The 9,842-nt window shown below is 37.9% G+C and overlaps 1 protein-coding gene across 1 annotated transcript; it reads left to right on the forward strand.

Moving 5' to 3' along the window:
- The first annotated feature begins 3,110 nt into the window (after window positions 1–3,110).
- On the forward strand, window positions 3,111–7,926 carry LOC137723782 (cell division control protein 48 homolog D). Its single transcript, XM_068462972.1, has 9 exons — window positions 3,111–3,269; window positions 3,404–3,569; window positions 4,179–4,407; window positions 4,945–5,711; window positions 5,820–6,041; window positions 6,142–6,213; window positions 6,313–6,594; window positions 6,959–7,318; window positions 7,420–7,926. Exons 1-9 carry the CDS (start codon window positions 3,241–3,243, stop codon window positions 7,711–7,713), a joined length of 2,421 nt encoding a protein of 806 aa, XP_068319073.1. The 5' UTR covers window positions 3,111–3,240; the 3' UTR covers window positions 7,714–7,926.
- Window positions 7,927–9,842: the final 1,916 nt, after the last annotated feature.

The raw sequence follows: 9,842 nt of genomic DNA on the forward strand, positions 1-9,842 counted from the left end.
ACATTACAAAAACAAAAGCGTAGGGCTTCTGCAACCATGGAAAATCGCATGGCTGCAACCTTGCACTCGTAAACCTTAAAAAACTTGAAATCAAACAAAATAAAGTTGATTGACATAAATTCCTTTTTTCTTTCTTTTCTTTCGCACACAAACTTGGCTAACATTCATTTTATTGCAGATAATACACTCTTAAGCACTAAAAGAACTTGAAATTAAACAAAAATATTTTGCATAAATCGATTAGTATCTTAGTTAGAGGATTTAAAACTTCAAAATCACAATCCATCCCAAAAAAAATGCTTTTTTTTTTTAATTATATATATACATTTTTTTTTTTATCAGAGCATCATAGGGTTTATGTGATATCCCACATCACCCAGGGGTGTGATCCTTAAATGTATATTCTCATCCTTACCTAGCACGAGGCTTTTTGGGAGCTCACTGGCTTCGGGTTTCATAGGAACTCCGAAGTTAAGCGAGAAGGGGGCTAGAGCAATCCTATGATGGGTGACCCACTGGGAAGTTGCTCGTGAGTTCCCAAAAACAAAACCGTGAGGGAATGGTAAGCCCAAAGCGGACAATATCGTGCTACGGTGGTGGAGCGGGCCCAGGAAGTGGTCCCCACCGGGTCGGGATGTGACAATTGTGACATCCCACATCACCCAGAGGTGTGATCCTTAAATGTATATTCCCATCCTTACTTAGCACGAGGCTTTTTGAGAGCTCACTGGTTTCGGGTTCCGTAGAAACTCCGAAGTTAAGCAAGAAAGTGGCTAGAGCAATCCCATAATGGGTGACTCACTGGGAAGTTGCTTGTGAGTTCCCAAAAACAAAACCGTGAGGGAATGGTAAGCCCAAAGCGGACAATATTGTGCTACGGTGGTGGAGCAGGCCCGGGAAGTGATCTGCCCTGGGCGGGGATGTGACAATTTGGTATTAGAGCCTAACCCTGGTCGCGTGTGTGCCGACGAGGACTTCGGGCCCCTAAGGGGGTGGATTGTAACATCCCACATCGCCCAGGGGTGTGATCCTTAAATGTATATTCCCATCCTTACCTAGCACAAGACCTTTTAGGAGCTCACTGGCTTCGGGTTCCGTAGGAACTCCGAAGTTAAGCGAGAAAGGGGATAAAGCAATCCCATGATGGGTGACTCACTGGGAAGTTGCTCGTGAGTTCCCAAAAACAAAACCGTGAAAGAATGGTAAGCCCAAAGCGGACAATATCGTGCTACGGTGGTGGAGCGGACCCCAGAAGTGATCCGCCTCGGGCCGGGATGTGACAGTTTAGCCATAATAGAACATAGTACAAAGCTTGTATGATGGTAAATCTGATTATTGATTATGGGTTTCTTTACAAAGTTTAGTTTTATTCTTAATTTCATCGTGATGATAATTATGCAATATGGTAAAATAGATAATTTACATTTAAAGTTTAAATTGAGTGTAAAATGAAGTTATACGGGGTTCAGATAAAATTTTCCTAATATATTCTATCTTAAATTACTGACCTCGAATTGTACCAGATCATACCAACTTTAACCTATTTTCTAATCCATTTATTATCGGATTCAGATTGTATTTAGATCACTGGATTTAAAGTTTCGTTTAAAGTTTCGAACCATATCATAGGTTTACCGATCAGTAATTTTATTAAAAATAGGGTGAACTACCAACTTAATCCCTGAATTATCACCTTAGTAAAAATTAGATCCCTAAACTATTTTATTTTTCAGAAAAATAAGTCGTTGAATTATAAAAAATCTGCTAATTACATTCTTAATATTATATTCTAAGCTACTATAGTCAACTTTCAGTCAATTTAAGTCACTTTACTTGTAGATGATACACATTGAATGGTAGTTGGTAGTTTTTCATAGAGAAATAGTGTATGAAGTTAACTTTGGAGGATAAATTGGTAGTTTTTCATAAAATAAAAAAACAGTGTAAGTTAACTTTGGAAGGTAAATTAAACGTTCGATTGACAATCTATATGAAATGTTGAGGCCTTATAGGTGAGAAAATAATGGTATAACACTCTAAATTGTGTTAAGTAACTTAAGTTGATAAAATATTGGATAAAATAGCTTTGAATATGATAGCAGGAAATTAGCAATTTTTAATGAATCAGACATCATAAATTTGATTCATAATAAACTATTAATGTGAGTTTGATATTATAAATGAAAAAAAAAAAAAAAAAAGAAATGCTATGGGATTCTCTCATAAGTAAGACTTTCTATAAACCATGTGACCATTCACATGCTAGCATTATAAAATATTGTTCTAAAGTAAAGTGGGAGATAATCTATGAAAGAGAACTATTTTAAGAGAGTCTCATTTGTATTTCGCAATGTAAACGTAAGAACTACTCTCATTATACTCATATTTTTAAACCCAACTATGAATTTAATCTCTACTAAATAACAAAACACTCATTATCAACCAAAATCCTATGAAATTACCAGATTAACCCTCTAATTAAAACAGAATATGAATAAGAAATATGGGGCATAAATGTAATTTCACACAACCAAATTTTGCTTTTTTTTTTCAAAGGCTCACCTACATGTAATCCTAACATATCTCTAATTAAAATAAAAAAATAAAAAAAATTCCTACTCCCACATTCTCTATCACTCTCTTCATCTCTCCTTCTATTTCAAAAACAAAAATAAAAAGTTTTCTCATACACACTTGTGTGCCCATATGCTAGTTTTTATATTATTAGAACTACACTCAAATTTTTCAGCTTACCGTGAAAAAGAATAAGAGTCAAGTTTACAGGATTTGGATCCTCTTCTGAACTAATGGAGAGGATCCTCCTGACCAATCATCGTGGGCCGTTAGATTTTTATCCAATGTCTATAATCATTATAACTTTAAAGAAACCTTCTGTTTGTAGCCTTTGGATAAAAATCTAACGATCCACAATGATTAATTAAGAGAATCCGCTCCATTAGGTCAGGAGAGCTCCGGATCCAAATCCAAGTTTATATTCGAGAACTAGAAAAGAAGTAAACCAAAACATTTATTTATTTATTTTTTTTGGAAAAATCCTAAACATTTCTTTCCTAACAAGAAAAGGAGCATCCTCGCTTATAAATATCCAACCCCCAACAACGCATCAAATTGCTTTTAGCTGCTCCTCTGGTTTCTCTCTCTTCGAAATCTTCGATCACAAAACAATCTCAAACTCTCTCTCTCTTCGTCTTCCTCTGGTCTTCTGCTCCGCCTTCCACCATGACCGACAAGGCTGAATCTTCAGACTCGTAAGTCCCCGGATCCCTCTCTAATCCAACTGGGTTCTACTCGATTTCCATCGATTTCACTTTTTTTTTTGCGATTTTGTTTTGGGATTTCTCGGTTTTGATGGGATTGTGGTTTTCTGTTGTTCTAATTGCAGTAAGGGAACGAAGAGGGACTTCAGCACCGCAATCCTCGAGCGCAAGAAGGCGGCGAATCGCCTCGTTGTGGACGACGCTATCAACGATGACAACTCCGTCGTCGCGCTCCACCCCGATACGATGGAGAAGCTCCAGCTCTTTCGTGGCGATACCATCTTGATTAAGGTTTTTGATTTTTCACATCAAGTTCTATGATTTCGGTATTCATTATTTATGCCAAAGGAGAAATTGTGGATGGAATTTTGCTTGTAAGTGTTTTCTAGTTAAGGCTAATGTAAATCACGGTTGTGGGTGCGATTAAAGGCTGTAAATTTATCTGGGTTGATGGGTTTTCTGTATTTTATTTGGGATCTGAAAACTGATTGTGTTTTGGTGTATGAAGTACTGGGTTTTGTGTATCGATTTGCTGGTTTTTGATGGTGTCCCCTCTACTTTTTCTACTGATTAGAACTGTAGATGTTTCTGGGGGAATGATTATCCAAACCAACTTTTAAAATCTTTTATTTGTTTATTGTGTTTGTCTTTTTCCTTCATATGCCTCTATTAGAATTAACACTTGATGATTTAATATTTATGAGGTTCGTCTATTTGCTCGAATTGAAACTTTGCATGTGATTTTTTGGTTTGGTTGGCTTTATATTGTCATTGGCTGTTCTGGTATTGCGCTTTGGTATTAGTCACACGAAGGCTCCCTATATTCTTCTTTCTGCATAAGCTTGGATTTGTAAAGATACACAACAATTAATTATTCGTGTTATTTTGGTTGGCCTTTAGGGAAAGAAAAGGAAGGATACCATCTGCATTGCTCTTGCTGATGATACGTGTGAAGAACCTAAGATCAGGATGAACAAGGTTGTGAGGAGCAATCTAAGGGTTAGGCTTGGGGATGTTGTTTCTGTTCACCAATGTGCTGATGTCAAGTACGGAAAGCGTGTCCACATCCTACCTGTGGATGATACTATTGAAGGGGTCACTGGAAATCTGTTTGATGCTTACTTGAAACGTAAGTTTCTATATTAACCCTTTGTATTCTCAGCTGCAACTGGAGGCGTGTGAATATTTATTACGTACTCATCATGATTTTAAAAAGTTTGCTTTTGGTTGGGTACTGTTAGTGGTATTGTTTAGTAGTAGTATCTGGATGCCAAGATACATACATTTGCGCAAATTGAGAACTAACTGAATCATATTTTTACCTCATTGATACGTGGATGCTTAGAAATATAGTGTTTTGCCTTTATATGTTTGAATCAATTGACAGTGTGGAGTTTGAAGAGGATCTTATGACTTATAATTTAACGTACCTGTGTTCAGATTTAATGACTATATGCTTAGGGGAGAGTGTTTGGGCCTGTACTGTATTGGAGATTTTGTACATTGTCAGTGTTTCTTTTAGGTCTACATAATATTTGTAAGTTTCTGTTTAAAATATACTGTAGCTATTACTGAGAGTTGTTAGAGCCAACTGATTTTATTGAGAAGTGCTGGTTTAATTCTTTGTAGCATTCAGTTTTACCATGTTTTCTGGTCTATTTTTCAGCTTATTTCCTGGAGGCCTACCGTCCAGTGAGGAAGGGTGATCTCTTCCTTGTGAGAGGAGGAATGAGGAGTGTGGAGTTTAAGGTTATTGAAACTGACCCTCCTGAGTACTGTGTGGTCGCTCCTGACACTGAAATTTTCTGTGAGGGGGAGCCTGTTAAAAGGGAGGATGAGGAGAGATTAAATGAGGTTGGCTATGATGATGTTGGTGGAGTTAGGAAACAGATGGCTCAGATTCGTGAATTAGTGGAGCTGCCACTGAGGCATCCTCAGCTTTTTAAATCGATTGGTGTGAAGCCACCGAAGGGTATTTTGCTCTATGGACCTCCAGGATCGGGTAAGACTCTAATTGCCCGAGCTGTGGCTAATGAAACTGGGGCATTCTTTTTCTGCATCAATGGACCAGAAATCATGTCAAAATTGGCTGGGGAGAGTGAAAGCAACCTCAGGAAAGCTTTTGAGGAGGCAGAGAAGAATGCGCCATCAATCATCTTCATTGATGAGATTGATTCAATTGCTCCCAAGAGAGAGAAGACGCATGGAGAAGTTGAGAGGAGGATTGTTTCACAGCTCTTGACACTCATGGATGGGCTAAAATCTCGTGCCCATGTGATTGTTATGGGGGCTACAAATCGTCCAAACAGTATTGATCCAGCTCTCAGAAGGTTTGGGAGATTTGATAGGGAAATAGATATTGGTGTGCCAGATGAAATTGGGCGTCTTGAGGTTGTCCGGATTCATACGAAGAACATGAAGCTTGCCGAAGATGTAATGTCAAATATAATTATTTTTTATATTATATTTATTTGAAGTTCATATCCTTTTGGTCCATCTTTCAAAAGGTGGTTACCAATGTTTTGGTCTTTTCTTGTGCAGGTTGATTTGGAGAAAATAGCGAAGGATACACATGGTTATGTTGGTGCCGATCTAGCTGCTTTGTGTACTGAGGCTGCCCTTCAATGCATCAGAGAGAAGATGGATGTAATTGACTTGGAAGATGAGGAAATAGATGCTGAGATACTCAATTCAATGGCAGTTACAAACGAGCACTTCAAGACTGCTCTTGGCACAAGCAACCCATCTGCTCTTCGTGAAACCGTAAGTATTTAGCTTTTTGTTTCAAGTGACAGAGTTTTATTTTGATAAGACACCTTAGGCATCGAATGGAACCCATAATTTCATGGATTTTCTTTTCTAGGTTGTTGAAGTGCCCAATGTTAGTTGGGAAGATATTGGTGGTCTTGAGAATGTTAAGCGTGAACTTCAAGAGGTAATTGAGTTTACTACATTGGATTGTTCATTCAAGTTTACTCCATTTATTTGTCTCTGTTACTTACAATATCTATTCTTGTATTTTTTTGTATTGCAGACTGTTCAGTACCCTGTCGAGCATCCTGAGAAGTTCGAGAAATTTGGAATGTCACCCTCTAAGGGAGTTCTTTTCTATGGCCCTCCTGGATGTGGTAAAACTCTTCTCGCCAAAGCTATTGCCAATGAGTGTCAAGCAAACTTCATCAGTGTCAAGGGACCTGAATTGCTTACCATGTGGTTTGGAGAGAGTGAGGCCAATGTGCGGGAAATCTTTGACAAGGCCCGCGGATCTGCACCATGTGTCCTGTTCTTTGATGAACTTGACTCCATTGCTACTCAGGTTTGTGCCATTCTTTTTATAAAATCACTGCTTGTTTGTTATTGACACTGGCTTCTAATTTGCAAATTGAATATGACATGTTTAATTTGGAAAAGGGAAAAATATTTGCTCTACAATGACTAAATAGGAGAAAACTTCAAATTCTGTTGCAGAAACTTGAATTATTACTTACGTTTAATAGGTTATCTGTAGTTAATAGGAGAGAACTTGCACTTTGTGAAAGAAACTTGAACTTGTAATGCTCAGAATCTATTGACAGACTAGGCAAAGAACTTTTGATAAAAAAACGTTTGCAGTATTTTTTCTTTGGGTCATCATTGTGTTTATATTTTTATATGCTTATTGCTTCCATTCCATCTTGCAGAGAGGCAGTAGCGTAGGTGATGCTGGGGGTGCTGCTGATAGGGTTTTGAACCAACTCCTCACAGAAATGGATGGAATGACTGCAAAGAAAACCGTTTTCATTATCGGGGCCACCAACAGACCTGATATTATAGACCCTGCACTTTTGCGTCCAGGTCGTCTGGATCAGTTGATTTACATTCCTCTCCCTGACGAGGAATCCCGATTTCAAATTTTCAAGTCTTGCTTGAGGAAGTCTCCAGTTTCCAAAGATGTGGACATCAGAGCCCTTGCTAAGTACACCCAAGGATTTAGTGGTGCTGACATAACAGAAATATGCCAGCGTGCTTGCAAATATGCCATTAGAGAGAATATTGAGAAGGTATGATAGTGCACTGCTCTTAGATGCTTGAACTTCTGTCAGTGAGAATAATGTACTTTTTTCTGAGTTTGTTTCTGAATAGTTATCTTCTAATCTTGCAGGATATTGAGAAGGAGAGGAGGAGAAATGAGAATCCTGAGGCAATGGAGGAGGATGTTGAGGATGAAATTGCAGAGATCAAGGCAGCTCATTTTGAGGAGTCGATGAAGTATGCTCGCAGGAGTGTTAGTGATGCTGATATCCGCAAGTACCAGGCATTTGCACAGACATTACAGCAGTCGAGGGGGTTTGGAACAGAGTTCAGGTTTGCAGACAATCCTTCTGGCACAACTGCTGCAGCCGATCCTTTTGCAACTGCTGCTGCTGCGGCAGATGAAGATGACCTTTACAGTTAGGATGGTTTTCGTTAATCTCTTTCGTGCTTGAATTTCAACTTTGCATTTTGTATTTCCATCGACTTGGTAGAACCCTTGAAGTGTCCATTTAATTGTTATTGTACCCAAAGAAGCCTTGGGGTTTCCAGCCATTGGATTCACCCCAGGATACTACGAAGTTAAAAACAGGGTTAATTATTTCATAAGATTATAATGGAGAATTTAGAAACTCAAGATGTTTTGTTTCGGATATTGTTAGATGCCAGTTTTGTTTTTGGCCATATGTTTTCATGCGCAGGTCAGCTCTGTGTTGTTTGTCAAGGAGATTTCAGGGTATATAGACTCGAACGAATAGAGTAGGTGCCCGCTTTTCTAACCATTTTTATGCTGGGCGTTCTTGCTTTGATCAGTTGGGACGGGCATTGTGCACGAAGCCCCCGGAGAAACCCCATATGCGTCGCGAAATGCGTTGCGAAATCAATCTGTTATGATATCATCCCTTGTCAAATCTTGAATTGAGGAACCGAGCTCATTGTGGTTCTGTGTATAGCTTGGGTCAGAGATTCAAAGCATATGTGGATTGAAACAGACTCCTAAGTTATTTATTATCTTTTCAAGGCGCCTAAAGCCGTCTTTTAGTTCTTATGATGGAAGCCGTCTTTTAGTTCTTATGATGGATGGAAGAATTGTCTATGGCGTTTTCATCAAATGCGGTTTGCACATATTTATTGAGAATGAAATCAGGTTGCAGATGCCTTAACTTTCATTTGGAGTAGAAAGTTTGGGGGGGGGGGGGGGGGGGGGGGGGGTGGCGGGGTGGGATGGGTTTCTGATTTTGGCATTTGCAGCTTCTGCCCATGCTAGTGACGTTTGCTTTTACCTTAATATCGTTCTCGCTGATCTTGATTTCTTCCTCCAGCTTGTATTTATTTTGATTTCTTGCACTATTATTGTTAAAAAAAGGGTGGAAGAGGGAAGAGCGGAGAAAGGTAGATGCCTCACACGCAACCATTGCCGAAGCGCTAATCTCGTCTAATCTTTCTTCATTTCACTTAAAAAGGAAAAGGAACTGAGCTAATTCACTAAAAGTGGATGAGTCAGCCTTCCATGGATCTCAACGCTCATTCCTTGTATAGTTTTAGCATGAATGTTCCTCTTTTTATCGCAGACTTTAGTGGTTTTTTCTTCAAGAATTGTTATCAACACTCTAAGAAAGTCGTCCATCTCTAGTGAAGTATATGCCTTGCTAGTTTGATACGTGGGATTACTTGTAATTTGAATTTTTTAAACTCATTTCAATTGTTATTTCTCAAGGAAGAAGAAAACAAGTGGAACGAGTTGAAAGCCTTCTCAATCTCAAGTCTCATATACTCAATCCAGAGAATAATGTGAAACCTTAATGAGGACAGATACTGGGTGTTAATTTTTAAATCTCCAATTACTTTATGATCTTTTCCTTTTCTTTAATTTGTTTGGCAACATGTGCAAGAGTACAGGTACAAGTAGGAAGTATAATTCTTTTTTTTTTTACTGGTTAAAAGCATAGTAGGGATTAATATTGGCTTAATATTAGCTATATGCCCATGTACTCTGCACAAAATTTTATTTTGCTTTATAAATGATTCTTTATCATTTTAGGCTTTGCACTCACAATGTCTCTTGTTATCTCATTTCGTCAAACATCGTTAAGAAAGAGAAAGACTTGGCTTCTTAAGTATTGAGGAAGAGCTTCTCATTAAAATACCTCGTGGTTTATTAGAAAAATTTCATTTTTATGATCAGAACCGTTTATATTATAAATTAATATGTAAATATCATCTTTATCTCTGCAAAAATCAATTGAAATTAAGATAGTTTAGTCATCAAACTGTATAAAAACAGATAGATAGATTCAGTAAAAACATTACGAATTGTTTATCTATTTGCTACAATTGCATAACTAAATGATCTTAATTTGTTTCATTTTTTGCAGAGACAATTTTTGCTTAGTGATTTGAAAATATATACGGTTACAATCATAAACACGAAGTTCAGTGAATAGGTCACAAAGTGTTTTGAGGAACTCCTCCTTAACCTTTAGGAGCCTAACTCTTCATGTTAAGAAATACGTTCACTGACATGGATGGGTAATTTGATATTTTCATGAATGA

This window comes from Pyrus communis, chromosome 17 (genome assembly GCF_963583255.1).
Source record: "Pyrus communis chromosome 17, drPyrComm1.1, whole genome shotgun sequence".
NCBI lineage: Eukaryota > Viridiplantae > Streptophyta > Magnoliopsida > Rosales > Rosaceae > Pyrus > Pyrus communis.

Bases quoted from the DNA above. Each gene is read 5' to 3' on its own strand.
- LOC137723782 (XM_068462972.1), top strand. From the start codon at position 3,241: ATGACCGACAAGGCTGAATCTTCAGACTC. The intron at 6,042-6,141 runs GTAAGTATTTAG...TTTCTTTTCTAG, and splicing joins CATCTGCTCTTCGTGAAACC to GTTGTTGAAGTGCCCAATGT. The intron at 7,319-7,419 runs GTATGATAGTGC...CTAATCTTGCAG, and splicing joins TTAGAGAGAATATTGAGAAG to GATATTGAGAAGGAGAGGAG.